General features: G+C 40.8%; 4 protein-coding genes across 4 annotated transcripts; all 4 read right to left on the bottom strand.

Annotated features, from left to right (window-relative positions):
* Positions 1-40: 40 nt before the first annotated feature.
* On the bottom strand, positions 41-1,480 carry mrpl18 (mitochondrial ribosomal protein L18). Its single transcript, XM_003970382.3, has 4 exons — positions 1,206-1,480; positions 963-1,131; positions 306-540; positions 41-230 (listed from the first exon to the last, which is right to left on the bottom strand). The coding sequence occupies exons 1-4, from the start codon at positions 1,291-1,293 to the stop codon at positions 153-155; spliced, it is 570 nt and encodes a 189-aa protein (XP_003970431.1). The 5' UTR covers positions 1,294-1,480; the 3' UTR covers positions 41-152.
* A 1,281-nt stretch (positions 1,481-2,761) lies between these two features.
* Positions 2,762-9,075, bottom strand: tcirg1b (T cell immune regulator 1, ATPase H+ transporting V0 subunit a3b). Its single transcript, XM_003970381.3, has 21 exons — positions 8,917-9,075; positions 7,994-8,117; positions 7,781-7,859; positions 7,546-7,694; positions 7,345-7,440; positions 7,112-7,176; positions 6,904-7,030; positions 6,724-6,806; positions 6,403-6,496; positions 6,018-6,230; positions 5,774-5,924; positions 5,548-5,687; positions 5,285-5,442; positions 5,121-5,211; positions 4,916-5,034; positions 4,557-4,770; positions 4,334-4,444; positions 4,163-4,249; positions 3,926-4,046; positions 3,604-3,775; positions 2,762-3,501 (listed from the first exon to the last, which is right to left on the bottom strand). Exons 2-21 carry the CDS (start codon positions 8,108-8,110, stop codon positions 3,408-3,410), a joined length of 2,481 nt encoding a protein of 826 aa, XP_003970430.1. The 5' UTR covers positions 8,111-8,117; positions 8,917-9,075; the 3' UTR covers positions 2,762-3,407.
* A 689-nt stretch (positions 9,076-9,764) lies between these two features.
* prpf19 (pre-mRNA processing factor 19) lies at positions 9,765-14,053 on the bottom strand. Its single transcript, XM_003970358.3, has 16 exons — positions 13,850-14,053; positions 13,508-13,657; positions 12,946-13,022; positions 12,632-12,773; positions 12,432-12,505; positions 12,291-12,356; positions 12,138-12,179; positions 11,944-12,018; positions 11,769-11,844; positions 11,573-11,682; positions 11,329-11,484; positions 11,178-11,247; positions 10,924-11,097; positions 10,753-10,835; positions 10,518-10,623; positions 9,765-10,431 (listed from the first exon to the last, which is right to left on the bottom strand). Exons 1-16 carry the CDS (start codon positions 13,866-13,868, stop codon positions 10,334-10,336), a joined length of 1,518 nt encoding a protein of 505 aa, XP_003970407.1. The 5' UTR covers positions 13,869-14,053; the 3' UTR covers positions 9,765-10,333.
* Positions 14,054-14,234: 181 nt separating this feature from the next.
* Positions 14,235-18,439, bottom strand: LOC105417370 (uncharacterized). Its single transcript, XM_011610670.2, has 10 exons — positions 18,301-18,439; positions 17,922-17,979; positions 16,967-17,088; positions 16,746-16,881; positions 16,385-16,669; positions 15,936-16,268; positions 15,660-15,841; positions 15,335-15,427; positions 15,174-15,254; positions 14,235-15,084 (listed from the first exon to the last, which is right to left on the bottom strand). Exons 2-10 carry the CDS (start codon positions 17,971-17,973, stop codon positions 14,866-14,868), a joined length of 1,503 nt encoding a protein of 500 aa, XP_011608972.2. The 5' UTR covers positions 17,974-17,979; positions 18,301-18,439; the 3' UTR covers positions 14,235-14,865.
* Positions 18,440-19,399: the final 960 nt, after the last annotated feature.

The following is a 19,399-nucleotide window of genomic DNA, read 5'->3' on the forward strand; positions in this document are numbered from 1 at the left end:
GGTATTGCCTCTTATAAAGAGACCAGATCCAGAAAACCAGTAGTTGTACTTTCATTTTATTTTCTTTCTAGAATCATCCACTTTTATTGTAAGCCAGGGCCTCAGAACATGTCTACAAAATTAATGAGATTTTAATAAAAAGAAAAAAAAAATCACGACACGAAAAACTTTCTTCTGGGTTCGCTGAGGATGATTCCTCCTTCTTTCATTGCTGATCTGAACGACTGAATCTGAAATAGTGAAAAACATGCAGCTTGTCATGATGAAGGGGAAACCCAACTGCCACTGGTGTTGCCTGTACTCACAGCTTGAGAGCGATATGCCCAGGGAATCTCCCTGTACACCATCCTGTTGATCCCAGCCTGTAGGCATCGATGTGCCAGCACCTCTCCGACAGCTTGGCACGCCGCCACACAGGTTGTGGAACTCAACTCTCTTTTCAGCGCCCACTCCTTAGTTGAACATGAGAGGACTGGGATAGGAGAACTGCTGGAGAACACTTCTGCTGTAACGTGGTGCTGAGTGCGAGTAAAAACCAACCTAGGGGAATGGAAATGAAGAAATACAAGGACATCATGTGATAATCCTACAATCAAGCGCATTTCTGTCATTAAAAGTAATTTTGTAACCTTCAAAATCACTAGTTAATTGTGTTATGTATGCAAGAACAGATGGGGTGCAGGCTTCTCTACAAAAGATGATGATTAAAGTCTAAATATAGATGAATGTGAAAGGTTTAAAAACTAAAGAAAGGGTAAGGCAACGTAATATTACGGTTTTGGCCATTTGTGTTAGTAACCAATATTTTATTAACTGGCTGCCAGCAATATAATTGAACCCCAATGTGCAAAAACTGGTATAATTCTTCTTGGTTAAGTTATTAAATAAATGCAATATCAGAAATTCAACGTTCCCTCCTATGTGACGAATAAAATGGAAGTTACTCGAACATTCAAACAAACCTGTGGTAAAACGCACGATGTGGCCATGATGTCTTCCAGCCCCGGTCCTTCACAGCCAAACCCATCTGCTCAAGGTTCCGTGGGTTTCTGTTCACAAAGGTCGGATTCACAGCTTCGTTTCCATCCCCACAAGGCTCCGGCTGAGAGGCTGCGTGACTCAGACAGCGAGCTGTGAAGGGGGGAAAGCATTTTTGATAAGATATTTACAGATAACCTAAAGGCAATATAAAAGAATACACCAACCTTTCTGATTTGTACCCACGGTAAAGCGACATCGTTGAATTTGACCCATCAGCAGTCGTATTCCTCGACTAATTTCAGCCATAGCCATTTTCTCAACAATGTCAGTCAGAACAGGTTCTAAATCATTACATTAGGTAAAGTCCTATATCATAGAAAAGATTAAAATAATGATTTCTAATCTTCCAAATACTTTAAGGATAAAGGGAGACGCGTAAATCGCCATCCATCTTTGACATTCGCACAACATCCGGAACACTCAGTGTTACATTAAATGTGACACGGACAGAAACAAGCAAGCGTTTCAAATGGTCCATTCGCTTGTCGCCATTTATACTTTTTGTTTTGCCTGTTGCCTCGGCTGCGCTGAACATAAACAGCACTTGTCTTTGAACAACAAAAAGTAAATGACGTTAAGGAAAAACAGCTTTGAGGTATTATCCCCCCAGAACAATTTAGGGACTTTTTTCTTTACTAAATCCATATCAATTGTGTTATTGGGTGGAAAAAATAAAGGTATTGAAGAGAATTATTTTATCTTGTTAGCATCTTTTATCTTATTAGCATGTGTTATACTATATGTTTTGTTTTATGTTACAGTTAGTTTAGAAGTTAGGAATACTATATACTCTTTAGTAGGAATACACATAAGCAAGTCAGTTGACCCTTCCTTGACCTGAAGACTGGTCAGACAGTTGGAGCCAGCCAGACAGGAAATGGTAGACCCCCATTGTAAAACATGACAACGTAGTTTACTGGTGTTGATAAGTTCCTTGGCAGGAATATGACTTCGGACCTGGCCATCTGGAGAAGATAATGGACAAGAAGGACCACACCAACACCAAAGGAGGCTGGAAGAAGAAGATGGGGTCATCCAAGAAGAAGGACTGGATTGGACTGAATTAGCATCAATAATTTACATATATCTTTCTATATAAGACTGGGTCAAGGGATAGTTAGGTCGTCAGACTTCATGCCCTGACAATTAACTTTGTTGTTGCTAGGGTTATGAACTGGCCCAGAGCTCTGTAATATTTGTATCTTGAATTGATTCTGTTTGCTAAATACATCTGTTTGCTAAATACATCTGTTTGCTAAATACATTTTGAAATTGACATTTGTTTTCTTGAAGTCTTCATTTAAAGAACATGCGGATTGGCAGTGACACACGAGAGGTACTGCGATCCAACAGTATACGGTACTGATATTACATGATCAATGGCAATGATAAATTTTGTGTTTCGAGGAAACAATCTATGTCTGAATTATAGGAACATTAACCTTAACATTGTACATTGCTCGCAAGATATGGTCGATGCTGCTATTTGTGTCCATACACTAGTTATATTCATCCATGTGTAGGCTGCTATTACAATTCAATTTCCCTACGGGGATGAATAAAGTAAATATTGAAACTTGGTATATGACATAAGGTTAGTTATTTGAAAGTTAAATGTTTGTACAACATGGTGTATTGTATTTATGCTGAAGTCTATTAAACTATGACTTCAATGACTAATCTTCTTAATCAACCCAATACATGGCATGGCAACTCAAAAATAAATGTGGCCTGTTTATTGAAATGCTTTCAAGAATAGTATTGCACATGTAAAATCAGGTTTAATTTCAGCTCAAAATTGATAAATCACACAGTGCAAACTGGCAGAAATGAGACAACTGAACATTCTGTTCAAATTTGCGGTATTATAATAATTGTGATTTGTTCAAAAGACATAGTTCTTGAACAAACACCCATCTTGCATAAGGCACAATTACTGCTAATAAACGTTATGTTCTATGTTGTGCTTGTGGTGATGTTGAAATTAAGTTTTGGCTCATGAAGAACATTTATCACTCCCTGTTATGAAAAACAGATGAACTGGTGTGCATTCCCTTTTCAAATCTATTGCATGTTCATACTATGAATAGTAAACTGTAAAAGTAAATTACTTTGGGCTAATAAGTAATGACAAATGAATACATTACAAAAAAAGATTGCTAAAGTGATGACATAATAATTCTCATAATTGGAAAAAATGCAATTGTTATATTCTCATTATGCAAAATAACAGTCGATACCATCATGGTCATTCTGCAAGTTAATTAAACTTTGAAAGCTAACAGACAATAAAATCTAAGACAGAAAACAAACTGCTACTGTACAGTGATTAACATAACCATTGTCAATATGCAGTGTTTGGTCTGTCATATAGCAGGCGGAGCATTGATCATTGAAGAAAAAGAGAAAGGGCTCAGTTTGTAGCCTGATCCGCTGTAGAACTTGTTTTGAAATTCCACCCTGTAAGAGAGGAAAGGAAATGTCAACATAAAAGAGGTTTCTCCACAAGAAAAGAATTAGGGTTTGATTAGCACCAGAGCCATATGATGAGCCATTTCTTACCAGTGTAAACGAAGCGCATGGAGGAAAGCTGAGAGTCCCTCCATGATGAGCAGGATGGAGATGGTCAATACAGCAAAGAAGGCAAAAATCACAAAGAGCATCGCTGCTCCCACATAACCCTGCCATTTCAATGCAATGCGCATCACCATGCCCCACAGTACCTCTGACAACTCTGCAAAGACACAAATAACTTGTCACCAGACAGAAACCAGTACATGGAACAAATAAAAAATAGTGTGTGAGTAACTGAATGAAGAACTGTTTGATTTGACAGCGGAAAGAGTGTGTGTGTCATGATAGTGTGACGGTGTGTTCCACTCACGTGCATGTGCCAGACTTAGAGCCCATAGTCGGAGGTAAGAGGCGGTGTTTGAGATGCAGCCCAGGCAGTACTCGATGGTGTGGATGGCCTGATGCATTAATACATCTGCAGTATCAAACACCTGCAGGAATCACAGTTTCCTCATTTACACCAGAACAACAACACACATATGACTCCCATATCATCAACTTGTTGAATTCAGTTACAGGTACATCCTCTTTTATTTTATTTTTTTACCTCCTCGCCAGCCGCTCCTTCGTCCAATTCCCCCTGACGGGTGTTAATGTTGCTGTCGTCAGCCACCAGCGGACGTCTGTCTTCCTCCTGGAATTATAGAAAACCAGAAATCTGTCAGAACCCACAACTGACTGGAGAAGTAGGTTCAGTTGATGTAAAACTCGGACTCACCATGTGAAAGTGTCTGTTCTTAAATGTCAAATATTTACATATGGGCTTTCCAAGCAGGAGGACTGGGACAGAACACACAGCCACAACCACCAGGACCTTCTGCACAATACCCTATAATCATGGACACAAACAGCTGTTAAAGGCCTGGTTCATCTTTCCTCTGGTGCACCTGAAAGGTGTTGACAAATGGTCATATGTGTAAATATGAATGATGAACACACACCTGTCCTTTATACAGCTGTGGATTTTGTTCGTTTTCTGTGAAGAGGAACATGTCTATGAAGTGGATAAGTATGCTGGGAGCAATTTTAGACTGGGCCGGGGTGTAGACGATCCATTTGAAGACCACCATAAACACCAGATAGCCAAAGAGACACAACATGAAGATCAGCTCAGGGATCAGCACGAAAAATATACTGCTTATCTGGCGAAAGTGCCTAGAAATAAACATGAAAAACAACATCAAATTAAAGTCAGGATAAATACTACTTTATTTAATTTTGTTCAAACAGCATAACTATTGTCTTCCATTTTGAGAGTTGCTTCGAGATACAACTATTATGTTTGATGATTGTTACTTACACATAGTTAAAGAATGACAAGCAAACTCCAAACGTCATGTGAATGACACCAATGATGACTGACATCTTCATCTTGTATGAGTTCAGGAAAGTTAGTTTGTTGTTAGAGAGCCCCCAAACCTGAGGAAAAAACAGATTGGAGTTAGATGTAGTAAAAAAAAAAAAAACTTTAAAAGGGCTCATGACTGAGAGTGTGTCATCCATACCGGGTCGATGCCAAATGGGTAGGGTGATGTGAAAACGCCCGGTACTACCGGATCCATGGACAAGAACTGGGTCCCTGACAAGACTGACGAACTGAATGGGAAAAAAGATTCAACCAAAGTGCAATTTAAAAAAAGGTGAGACGGTTTAAAAGAACCACACTCACTTCCACACGTTGTTATCGAACATGGGCTTTACGTGCCACCCAGAGCTGAAAGTACTGAGGCTTTTGCTAAAACACTCGTTGTAGATGGCCCCAGTGTAGATAGAGAAGAGACCCATCAGCAGAATCAGATACCGTCCCCCAAACATCATCCTCCAGATCTGAAACACACACATTTCAGCTCTATATCATTTCAGCTGCATTTCTTATTGTTGTTCACACAGTTAATCACACAATTCAAGAGTGCGCAAATATCTCTGAATTACCTCATTGCTGTTGTTCCTTAGTTTCGGGTCCTTTTCCTCAAGGACCATCCAGAGGGAGGCCAACGTCATCAATAGACCATGACCCACGTCCCCAAACATCACCGCAAACAGGAAGGGGAAGGTTATTATGGTGTACACCGCTGTGGAGGCGTTCAAACAGGCACAGGTCAAGTTAAAGACAAAAGAGGAAAAATAATGTATTTTTTTTAGAAGTCCATAGTCCCACCTGGATTAACTTCACGGTAGTTTGCTACACCGTAAGCATCAACAATGTTCTGAAAGCCTGTTGTGAAAGAGTTGAGAGGGAACAGCGTAGGTGGAGGCGTAGAGGTCGCCAGCCGGTTGTAGAAAGAATCGACCGCGCTGCCACTTTTCCGCTGGTGAGACAGATAAAACAGAACAAAACAAGTGGGATTCATAATTACTTCTATCCTGCAGCTCCACATTTGTGCTGCCTTCTGTTGACCTACCCCTCCCTCTCTGAGAGCGCTCTGCAGTTCCGGCAACTTGGCTGTGGGACACCAGGCTTCAGCAATCAGGCATTTGTCTGTGACTGAAGAGCTGCAGAGGTTGAGCACCATCTGGACCGCCTTACACTTCTGCACGCGCACCTTCCATTGTGGCAGCACGGCCACCGCTCGAACCAGCAGCTGCTGCAAGTAGGCCTCAGTCTGCGAAAGCACCTGGGGCAGAGGGAAGTGAGAGCAACATGTCACTAAATCACTCATTTGCTAAAAGTAATCTAAAATAACCCTCCCAGTATTATTCCTGTAATTTTTATTCCACACAGCCATCAACATTATGAAGATAATCTGCATTCTACACAGTATTATTGTCTTCATGTATGACCCTTACCGATTTGATATCTTCAATTCTGCCCTGAAGTCCCAAGAGGATCTCCTCCCTCTCAGCTGAGCTCTCAGGGTAAGCAAATGTCTGCGTATGGAAGCTATGAAACCAGAATATCAGAAAATAGGCAATACAGCCAGGGGTGTGAAAATCAACCTATTCATCTTTGTCCTTGTTGTGACAAACAGAATATCCAAATGTTCATTGTACATAAGCCTTTACTTTTTGACCACTTTGAATTCACCGTAATCTGATTTTTATTAAATGGACACTTTAAAATCAAGACTGCACTTATAACCAAATGAGCTGATGCAAAACTTTTCCCACCAGTCACAGATCTTCTTCACTTTCTGTCCAATCTGGGTTCCCCAGTAGGAAATAAGGAACACTGTCCACTGCACCATTTCCCCCTGTAAAAGCAGTGACAGCAAAGAGCTGCTAAAATGCCCATGGGGAAACTCCATTCAGTAGTTCAAAATCCACCACCCCTTCCCTCCCATTTCCTACTGTTTCTGGATGTTCAAGTCGGTCCTCCATTTCCCTGAAATCAACAATAATATATCCGCGACAAGCACGCCATAACAGCCTTTCAAATGATGGGACCTTCCATGGATGGACTGCTCCTGCCACAAAGCTGAGGAAGTAGAGAAATGAATAAAAACTTGTAAAATGGAAAAAGAGTAACAATCTCAGCAGCCCTTTTGGAGAACGCTACCTCAGATGGACATCTTGGCGGTTCTCAAACAGGCTATGGCCTTCAAGGGCAGGTGGTGGTGGTGCCTGTGAGAAGAATCCAGTACAGAATAGTCATTCTTGTCAACCACCATGAAATAACTAAAGAAATGAAGAGCCACCTGCCCCAGAGACTATGGTTGAAAATGAGCCAGCTTGACTAAACGGGTATGTTTTCACAAATGTTTATTAGTGGTCACTGTATATTTGAAATACCTCTGATGCTGTGATAGAGTGTGTCCTGGTCAGAACATCCCGGTACTGACAAAGCTGGGTCAACTGAGCCCGCAGTCTGTCACGATTCTGGGACACCTAAAGTCAGACATGCAAAAACACTCAAGGTAAAATGTTTTCTACAGCCAAGTTGGACTATGTAAAGATGATGCAAGAGGCTGATTGATTTATCAGCTTGGCCACCTCTTTGAGCTCCCTGGCCAGCCTTTCGCTCTCCTCCTCTATGGTAATAAGTTCAAGGGGCTGAGGAGCCAAAGGCGTTGGGTATGGAGGGGGGAGGGGACCCTGCAACGCTGGTGTAAGGGAACGGTTGATCTCCTGCTCCAAGAATGCTGAACGGCAGAAAAAAGGGTCAGAAACAGCAGAAAAGATTAAATCATGCTTAGATATACTTGGGAAAAGGTAAGCAAATACTTACTAAAAGTTTTTTCAAGTTCTTCACATCGCCTGACTTCACCAACAAACTTCCTTTGAAAGGCATTCACATTTGGATTTAACTATAAAAAGAGAGCAGATGATCCAATTATACAGAGAAAAAAAGGCTTTGCGCATGACTCAAATAAAGCAAAGAAAACGGTAGCACAGGAAAAACATTCTCACTAAGTCCAGAACCATCCTAGAGTGAACTCACATCTCTGAACTCAACCAATCCCAGCTCTCCCAGCTCACTGACACAATTGTAGGCTGAGCTGGACTGAAGGAAGAGCTGCACCAGACACACCTCCTCACTGCGGAACAAGGAGCCCATGATTTACCTGCAGAAAATGAAGGAAAAAGTGGTCCACTTGTTAACAAATCTGCCTGAGAACATTGTTGCGAGGAGATCACAGCTGCAGTAAGATTGTATATTCAGTGATGATCCAAGGTTACCATTTGACAGGTAACACAATTAAAGCATTACAGGAACAACAAAGAGTTTAAAATCAAGAACACACGGGTGACTAGTTTTCTAAATGAGTACAAGGGAATTCCATTGTTGCATAGGCATGTTTGAGCAACTTCAGTTTTTGCTTCCCATTTGTAAGTCAAATTCCTCTGTCATGAAAGTCAATGCAGAGCTGATCGAATGTCACGTAGCCAGCTAAATGTACGGCGTGTATGTAATAAATGTAATTTTCAATTTTGGTTTGCATTTACAACAATGAAACCTTTTCAACAACTCCAAACATCAAAACCTCCACTAAAGTGTTGCAGTACAACTTTTTAAACTATGTTTGAAAAAAGTGAATAAAACACAAGACATAAGCTTTAAAAAAAAAAGAGACTGAAAATAATGTGGTATAAAGAAAAAAAGTCTGTTAAAATAAAATCACAAGCACTTCTGATAATGGGACTTGGATTTGGGTACGTGTCGGGTTTTTTTTCAAAATGCAGAGTAAATAATGATAATAACATACCATAATAATCTAAATTAGGGAACGAAAAGAGTAGATCTGCGACCATTTCAACGCAGAGAAGCAACAGTATGATTTGAAAAGATGAAGGCATCCGCAGACTGTCGATAGAAGCAGCTTCATTTAAGCACATACGAATAAAAAGCAGATGAAATCTCACCGATGTGCCTCTTCACCGTCGCCGGACTCTAATCTGTCTAATCGGACTCCTACTGTCCAACCACAGCCCTGATGGAGCCACCGGTCAGCGTTCACCCGAGAAACTCAGACGTGTTTGTGAAGTTGTCGGTTTCGGTCCACTTCCTGTTTGTGGAAGTCACGTTACCGCGGCCTCATGTGACGGGTGACGCGCCGCTCGCGCTCGGGCCACGAGACGGTCTGGAAAAATGGCGTAGATTTGCGACACGGTGAAGGAATTTGGACACGTTTGTTAAATTTACAGTGATGTCTGCCCACAAACGAGTGGTTTTGTCTTATTTGTCGGTCTGCAGATAGAACGTGTAGAATCGTGGCTTTGCTGAATGTGGGCTGCCACAATTAAATTAGTGCCGTGACTCCTTTAATTAGGAGAAATATGTTCCGTGTTAATCCCGCCACCCTGTGAGAAGATGGATGGATGGATGTTCCAGGTTCAAGAAACTAAACTCAGAAGACTAAAACTATGTATTTGTCAAAGAACTTTTAAACACAAACAAGCACGACTCTATTTTTATATATATAAGGGCCCCAAGAGTGCAGCTGCACGATAATGGAGCGTTTCCGTTTATAGCGTGACCGTATTGAGGTTTCTAGGACGGCTAACTCATAATTACCAGATCCGATACACATTTTATACTTATTAATGTACAGTGTCCAATGAGTCTATACATTCTTTTTAAATTGCCGTTCACACTATTGTGACACCCATCATTTTACTCTAAAATAGTCTTATGACATAAAAATCAACATTATTTCTTTTTCTTTCCTTGAATACTTATATTGGTAGAATATCAACACAGAACTCATGGTCTTGAGCCAGATAAATGGCAATACAAAAGATAGTTTATTTCATTGAAAAAGGGCAGATTTGAAATTGGCAAATGATATACAATTGGGGAAAAAAAACAATTTAAAAGGAGGGAAAGGGTTAAACAGGACTAGTTTAGATGACAATAACTCTGGAACACCTATTGGTGTCCATTAACTTTTGCTGTACACTAATGTACCGGTATGTTCTTCTCACCCTAATGTTACTGAAAGAAGCTGATCTACAATTAAAAAGCAGATTGTGCTCACACCAACACTTGAACAAATAAAACACACGGCAAAAAGAACTAAGAACAAACTTTCATACACAAACCCGTTGACATCAGATGTGATTTATTTCACATCATTTACAGTTCAGACATAAGTAAAAGTTAATCCTATCATGGCGGCTGTGGATTTATATAGCAGCCAGTTTTACAAGATGTTGTTGCTGGATGGGATGAAACGTTAAGCCAAAAATCACACAAGTAAATGTCAAATTGCTGTCCAGCAAAGTTGATTCTATTCCTGTCTTAACTTGCCTCTCTATTTAATCTTAAACATTTCCCTTTCTACAGGCTATAAAATTTGAGACTTCTATCCATTCCTGCAGAGGACAAGAAACGAGCATTATCGCCAAAGGAAACTCCAGTCACCAATCCAGTGTGGTCTAGGAGTGGAGAGGGAAAAGTCAGGTGAAAATTGTTGAAATGCTAAATAACACACAGACAAGAGAAGTGGAGTTTAGTCCCTCACCGGTAAAGTTGAGGACCTCAGACCACTGCTTGCAGATGTAGACTCTGATGTCAGATCCTCCGACAGCCAAGTAGGTTCCGCTCTGATCGAACACGAGAGATTTCACCTGAACCAAACACAAGGGAGAAAAGATGTCAGTCTAATAAAAAGGAAACATTAGGTAAGATGTGCATTAACTGACAGGCCGCTTGACTTCAACATGAAGTTTGCCAAGCAAAACACTATAAATTCCTGCCTCATAATTGTTGTCCAGAGTGATGGTCTTGAAGTTCTTCAGTTTCCTCAGATCCCACAGTTTCAGAGAGCTATCCTGAGCGCCTAGATGCAATTACATGTTAATATAAATAAACAGGTTGGGATATATTGTATGTTGCTTCAAAGAACAGAAGTTGGCAGTAGTTCTAACCTGTGGCCAGATAGTATCCATTCTCAGAGAAAGCAATGGAGGTGACGGGTCCAGAGTGGCCCGGGAAGTTGGCCACATTTGTACGCTCCTTCAAATCCCATATCTTGATTTGAGAATCAGCGGTCCCGGTGCCAAAAATGAGACCATCGGGGTGGAACTGAGCACAGGTCAGAGCTGTGGGCACAGACAGAATCACTACTTCCTGGAACTAGAGTAATTTTAGTCAGACTATAAAAGGCAAACAAGGAACTGACCACAGCCGGCACTTTCATCTGTGACTTTGGTGAGCACTCTACCGGTCTGGATATCAGAAAATGCCCAGTACTGTACAGAAAGATGAAAAGATGAGTGTTAATCAAGCTTTATCATTTTTGTCAGGATGCACACACAGAGACAGACACACACCTGATCCTCAGAGGAGCTAAGCAGGTAGTCTCCAGTTGCATGAAGGGAGAGCCCGGTGACACCAGCCTCGTGGGCACGTACCACCTGGACACAGTTGCCCCCAGTGACAGACCACACACGTATGGTGCTGTCTGGAGATGCCGAGAAGACCACAGACTGGGAAGGTAAAAACAAGCATAAGGATAAAAAACTTTTAACTAGTTTTTAGATAGTCTTGGCAAATTTTCTTATTCCAAGAAAATACCTGGGATGGATGGTAAATAACAGAGGTGACCTTCTTGGTGTGACCCTTAAATGTTGCCACAATCTGCTCCTCATTTTTGTCAAATACCACCACATTCTTATCAGCTCCACCTGAGAAAAGAGGTGATGTTTATTAAAGCCACCAAACTCTAAAAACATCAATTTCAGAGATCCACTCCTGAATAAAAACAATGTACCAGTGAGAACTTTGCTGGTGTCTGAAGGACACAGATCCAGAGCCAGGATACCAGGAACACTTGCACTATGAAGACCCTGAAGAAAACACAAGTACAAGTTATTATGATTGCTCAATAAAAGAAAATTGTGCATAAATAGGTGGAAAAATGCAATGAAAGAAAAATAGAAACTCACCACATGCGAGGCCACTTGGTGATATTTGCCAAGATCCTCAGCTCTAACCAAGTCCTCTGGGACAGTTTTTCCCCTCTAGAGAAAAACAGGCATTTAAACAAAGATGAATATATGCAGGGCACCAAAGATGGTACAGATGAAAATAAACAAGTAAAAAACCACCACCAACAAAGTAATAATAATAATAAAAATACCTTCTTCCTTTCTGTAGTGAGGATGGTAGCTTTGTCTTGGAGCTGCAGTTGAGAATAAGGGATCGCAATGAATTTGCAAATTTAAACTATAAAATATAAATAAATTCCCAAAATTTGTGAGATAACAAAAAGAGCAAATAAACTAAATTTTACCTTCTGGATGATCTCCGGAGTCATTCCCACCTGTTCATTAATTTCCATGGGCTCTCCACCAGCACCCTAACATACAGACAGCAACACCACGTCAAGCAAAATCATGTTTATTGTCTTAAAATGATAAAGCCGATAACGTACCACGGCAGTTGGCTGAGAGGCAGCAATAGCCTGGGGGGCAACCAATCCAGCTTGGGGCTTGAGTGTAGCAAGAGCTGTCAAGATTTAAAGTTGCCAATTAAAGAAAAACCCTCTCGCAATAGTGTGTGTAACAGATTTTGGAAGTTGATACGTCTGACCATTACACCTTTACAATAATGACACAAACTCAAAATACGCACCTTCTCTTGCAGCAGTGACCTCTTTGGTGAGTCGAGCAATGACTCTGCAGGCGGCATCATGTTGGTACAGAGCATGCGACAGTTCTTGGCGAGTAGTCTGCAGCTGTTGTCGAAGGGTGAAGCTATGAAGCATAACAGCATCCTGCAAAACAGAGACAACGGATTTCCTTTTTGCATCAGTAAAGGACCTTTTTAAGTCATTGAAAATGGATTCTGCTCCTCAATTTAAAAGAACAATGGAATTCAAAGCAGACATTCAAAATATCCTAATGACATAGAAGTATAGGCTTGCAGTTTTGTTCAACATTACTTACCCACTCATCTTGAAGTGACTTAAGAATGGCAGGAATGCTTGTTGCTGAGGGGGCTTTTGGCCGAATAGGATGCGAGACTAAAACAGAGAACGATGCATGTTCAAACAAATATACAAATGTTATGTTTAAAAATGCGCACAGCGATTTGCTGGATTAAAAATGTTCTATTGTTACACATCAGCCTATTGATGGAAGTAAATAACCAATTGTATAGTTATTTTTGATACTAGAACCAACTGATGTTTTTCAGGCCATAGAATGTAATTTTGCTCAACTATTTACCCTTCTAATGGATGTCATTTACCAAAACTCCAAAGGATCTGAACGCCTTGGAGGTTGACCTTAGGAATAGTGTTATTTGTTCTGATTATAATATACGTTACACATCATGTAAATAGAGCACAAACAACATAATGTGCATCATGATTGAAATACTGCAAACAGTAGTTACAACATCCCACTCCAGGGGTTAATTCCATTTATATGTTGTAAATGCACAAATGAGGCTATCTAATGCACTCTTTACTGTTGGCATGTGATTAGGTTTAAGAGAATCATATACCTTTTATATCTATGAGCTGTTCTTCAGACAACGGTTGCCCATTCATCGGATCCGTCCCATTCTCTGCGATGTACTTCTCGATCAGCCTGCGTTCAAACACCTGGTTGGACACCGGGGAGACGCAAGGGTGCTCCGGCACTTCATTGCAGACTAGCAGAAAAAGCAATGACGATTCAAATACACATCTGCACAAGAATATACCATAAAAACAAGTTGACTTGTTACTAGCACAATGTAGCGCTGCATGGCGGCTAATGTTAGCCAACCTGGCTAACAGGCTTAGCCCACAACCTAGCTTACAAGCAGTGCATCCGTTCTATGAATGAATCCAGTTTCACTTACTTGCACAAACTAAAGACATTTTCCCAACACAATTATGGCGTTACTTCTAAAAATGAAATCCAGTTGGTCCTATATCGTGTAATTAATAACGCTACTTTATACTTTACTTATGTTTGACTCAAAGTGTAAGTAACACGCCGTTCTTTCATTGCCGCTACAAACGCAACTTCTTCGACGCTTCTCGCTTGGTACTTCCGGGTGTCACGGGCGCTTTACTGCCCCCTACCGCACACAAACAGCTGTTGAAGAAGCAGCAGAGCCTCTAGCGTAAGTACTCCAAATTAAATGTAAACAGGAGAAAAATGTCTGTGAAACATATTTTGGTGTTATTTGTACAGGGATTCCCCCTAACGACAGTGCGTGTTAAAATAAATACAAACGAATATACTATGATATATGTATATACTTTATTGGCAGAAAGGCATTGTAACACAGTTTTATTTTTTAGTAACCATTTTTGTTTTTTTATCATTGGACCTGGAGTCCGTCAATAAAATAAATAGCCCTGTTCTGTCATAAGATTTATTCGGTTAAGTTGGAAGAGTATCTCAGACTGCCATTGCAATATTTGGTGGAAAGTTACATTTTAAATAATGAATCTACTAGTATTTCAAGGTTAACCTTGATATATTATAGCTTTAACTTTATTACACTTACTGATGATGGTCGAAATATGTGTCAACTATCACCAAAAACAATATTTAGAAACACTAGGCGGTGTAGCACAAATACAGTCACTCAGTATGGTCAGCGTAGGTCCTGAGGTTCTGGAGGTAGGTCACGGCTGGAGATGTCGGAACACCATTAACTGTTATTAAAATTGAATGTATTTAATGTAACGTAATGTAATGACTCGTGCATCAGGTGAATAACATCACAATTGACATGCAATTATCTTATACTCTTAAAAAGGAAGTTCAAATGAAAAAAAGGCACAGGTTCCGTTTTAATTTTCCATAAGATTTTCAGTGCATGATTCTTTATGTTTGTTCTTCCCTCAGCACTTAATCTTTGATTTAACAGATATTCAGTTTCTCAGATGTGTAAACACTGCTGGAGTCGGAGATGTTCGTGTCCAATGGGAGTGCAGAGAAGTAGTCGTGTGATTTGCCCTGTTTTCCTTTGCTGGTGTCTTTCTTAACTGGAAACTGAATGCAGTCCTCAGAGGAGTGAAGGCAGTCTGAAGGTCCAGGCACAAAAAAAGAAATTGATCTTTCCTTGTCATTAGATGAAGTCTAGAAGGAACAAATAAGCAAATACAGTACATTTTGAGACATTTCACTCTGTGACATATATACATTGAGTTTTAGTGTTTAATATTTACATTCTGGTACGATGAGTCTGAAGCTGTCAGTCTCTTTAATTCCTGGTTTTGAGCTTTGGGGGTATCCACCTTCACAGGACCCTGGAAAAGAAAAGAAAAGCCCTCCTTACTGACTGTTTTTCAATCCCACAAATTCACATCGTTTGGCCAATTTGCCCCACAGTTCGACTTGGACTTGATCTGGCTGTCCACTTCCTGGGCGTTTCGGGCTGCTGAGTGTTACTGTTGCTGCCTGAAGGTGGAGTGCTGTAATCCTGCACACATAAACACAGGCGCACCAAAATCAGCATAACATACTCCAGTCTACGCTAACAAACACTGTGATGATGTGAATGTATGTGTTTTATGCTGAAGGTTGGATGCCTGTATTATCATTTGTGCATTCATAGTGGCTCTTATTGATGCTCCTTTTAGAAGTAAAAATGCCTCCAATCACAGCCATGCATATTATATTCAGAGAGTATTGCACTGTCAGGAAATTCTTACCTGGATGTTCACCCTTGGAGGGTTCACCACTGGCTTTCGCCTTCTTCTGAAGCGAGCTCTGAGCTGCGAGATGGTGGAAGCTGGATATCGCTTCACGAACAGGATAAAACCAGTCATGGCCACGAACACGCCAGAAGAAGCACTGATGGAATTGTAGAATGATTTCCATTTGTTTTGTTTTTCTGTAGAAATCACAGACAAAGATGTGTTTTTCGTGAAAGGAGCACAGAATTTCATTGTGCATTGAGAACATTTCAACAAAACCCTGGGACTCACCGCCGACCTGCAACACTGTGGATGACACCAGGTTGCCATCTTTGTCCCTGATTTCATATACGCCGCTGTGCCCAGGGGTCAGACTCACAATGACAACTTCCTTCTTGGAACCATCCACCCTAAAAGAAATGAGGCCCTTGTAGCGCAGGTCACTGTCTGTTATCTTGCCCTCGCGGATCAGCTGCACAGGACCATAATAGGGCCCGGGGTCAGACTCGTCAAGGGAGGTCGTCTTAGGGTATTGAGTGGGGATGAAAATAAGGTTGCCGTGAGAAACAGGAAGGGGCAGGCTCATGGACTGCTTGATTAAACGAGTGAAGTTGAAAGAATGAGCTGGTTGCAGGATCATGAACAGAGAAAGAGGGTGTCAGATGGAAAGAGAGCGATAAACATTAGCATTAGATGTGAATGGGGTCAGCCAGTCAGCTCAGCATCATCTTCTGTCTCACCGCGGACAGTGAGTCTGCTGTATGACAGCACATTTCCATTGACGTTCCTCACGGTGTAGTTGCCCTGGTCCACTTGCGAGACTCTCTCAGCCACCCAGACCTTCCCACCCTGCTCTAGCCGCCCTCGGCCGGCATTACCGGCCTCGGTGTCTGTCCGGTTCCAAAGCACAACTGGCATGGCCTCTGCTGGAGCACCAAGGGGAGAAAACTCCAGCAGGGCAGCATTTTCAGGAATATTTTGCTCAAAGTTTTCCCCGTAGTACCTCTGGTATGATGCTATGCAATCTGAAGCAGCACAAAACACAGACGAATCAGTGGAAAGCTCATGAAATATGATCATAAATTGGTCAGACTAAAGTACCTAAAACCTTCAGCTGGAGTATCTCGTATGTGAATCCCGATAACAGTTTGATACTATAAAGTCCCTGATCGCTCTCCGTCACCTCTCTCAGGACTAACATCCTACCTTTGGTCAGCTTAAACCGTGGGTCCTTGACCTGCAGGTACACAATCCAGAGGTTTTAGCTACTGGTGCACAGCATCAACAAAAAACACGGACAGCAGGAGAAGAATTTCACTCACAGAGGTGTTTTCCAGCAGTACACGCTTCGGTTCACCAGAGTCAGGCGTAAACGTCACCGTTCTGGACGTTGAATACACGGGCAGACGGAACTCCTTCCCAGCACACAAGACTTCCCTCTCGCCTGTGGAAATGGATATGTAGGATGTAAGAACACCTTTAGGTAACGTATATCACAGGAGAACACATTGGAACAAAATGTTGCTTTTAAGTAACTTATTACAAACCAGCAGAACGTATCATTATTTTAGATTTTCTCCAACAGAACTCAATTTAATATTTAGTAACACAAAAGCTTGTTTTAATTGACTACAATAATGATATTTCATTTATTAAGAAATGGTGCAATTATTCCATTTAAATACTGTTTGCTTGCATCACTGTTATGCTGAGTGTTACAAAGGTTATTATAGATTGCAAGAAGAGTAACATCCAGTGTCTACTCTAGATATATATGACTATTACTGCTGTGAAAATAAGAAAATACAGAATTTTGTAAGTGGCCACCAGTCTCTGCCTCCAGGCGCAGCTCTGGTTTCTACAAACAGTGAATGTGCCTCCAAATGATGCCCTTGCTAACACTTCAACATTTTGAGTGTTACAATGTCCACAACCCCTAGGAGAGAGGTAAGAGCTGTTTAAGCAATTAAAAGCCTGAATGGAAAATTTAAGATTATCTCTCCATATCTATCCATTCTATATTTTCAAATTGTTGCCCAGCATGTATCAGAAGAATTTCTCACATAGGCTTGTTTTTATTACCAACAAACTACAGATAAGACTATTGAGAATTCTTTATAAGGGAAGTTTTGGACACAATTAGGTGACAGTTAGGATGCTGAATAACTGTTAGCGAGACCACGACCACTTCACAATACAAACCTCAAAATCTGCTGATGATACATGATCCGATTAAAGCAATTTAATGAATACTTTGGAATAAAATTCTAAACTTACCCGCAGCAAGTGGAAGGATGAGCAGGATCGTGAGGAGGACAGGTAAAGACATTTTTACCTGTGGAGAAACATCAGAATAATCACCTGCGTCGTTAATGTCCTCCATGTGATCATCATTCCTTTTATCGATCGTTACGCAAGAGGGAGCCAGATTACAACCGGAGGGACTTTTGTCCCAAACCCTCAACATTAATGATAATTAATAGTTTACACTGGAACAGAGCCGCCCTGGTCTCTATTTGATGTCACGGAAACCGAGATGTCCAACATATTTTCCATGGGATGACCAACATAACGACGCAGAAACGCTCCTGTGGTCATCGTTACCATGGAGACCTAAAATGATCAGTTCGCCACTGCGCCTATCATGTCAACTCACCTGTGTGCATGTGTTCGGGTCAAATCCGCCCCTGAATATTTACAAATGTTTTTATGATTTAAGATAAGAGGACAACAGCGTTCACAACAGAGTGCGCATGCGCACCCGCCAATGGCGCAGCTCCTCCTCAAGTTGCGACGCATTGTGCTTCACTCACGCACTTCTTTAAAGACGCAGACGCACATGATACATTTCCTGAAAATTACATTTGTGGAATTTTATTTCTTTTCAAACTCATCGATTATCAATATTTTTTTAAAAAAATGCCCGGTTTAGCAACATCAGCCTGTGTTTAAATGCTATTATTATTATTTAATTATCGATAATATTATCTTCGATTAAATACACATGATTAGCATATAATTTAATAACCTTTTCATGAAAATATTTGATGTTCCTCTTTTTATACACTATGTCGTTGTGTCTCAGTGCAGAACCGGTTTGGTGGGAATTGAATGCAAGACAAACGATCAGAAAGTTTTAACGTTATATAAGCCAAGTTCGTACCAGTAGATAATCCAGAAAAACAATCAAAACCGAACCAGCAGATAAAGACAGCTCAGGAATCAAAGAAAATTTTCACAGAAGGAACTGGAAAATGGAGTTAATGGATTTAGAAGGCCCTAAAAGTGACACAAGCACACAAATAATCTCCTCTGTTATGTTGGGACCATTGATGAAAACAATGAACAAAATGAATTGGGACAAACCTGAAAGATTTCCTCCTTCAGGCTGACCTTTGACATGAACAATTCATCTGAAGAAAACAAATGAAAATGTTTTAGAGGATACAAAAGACAAATAATGTGGTTATATAAGTGGCCACACCCTGGCAGATTTAACCAATCCAAAACAGGGTTATGATCCACAGCGGGGAGTCCACACCCTCCAACATTTACACTAACTCTAATCCCTAATAAAGTTCAGCCAGTGTTTCTGCCATGGTTGCATCTTAAAGCAGAAGCTGAAGAGCTTCCACAGCATCACCATATTCATGCTGAAGCTGGCCAGGTTGAAGGAAAGCTCAAAATGGCAAAAGCATCCGTTTGAAATCTTACCTTTCCAAATCAATATAGGCACCTTAAACTTTAAAAAAAAG

Source organism: Takifugu rubripes, chromosome 14 (genome assembly GCF_901000725.2).
Source record: "Takifugu rubripes chromosome 14, fTakRub1.2, whole genome shotgun sequence".
NCBI classification, from domain to species: Eukaryota; Metazoa; Chordata; class Actinopteri; order Tetraodontiformes; family Tetraodontidae; genus Takifugu; species Takifugu rubripes.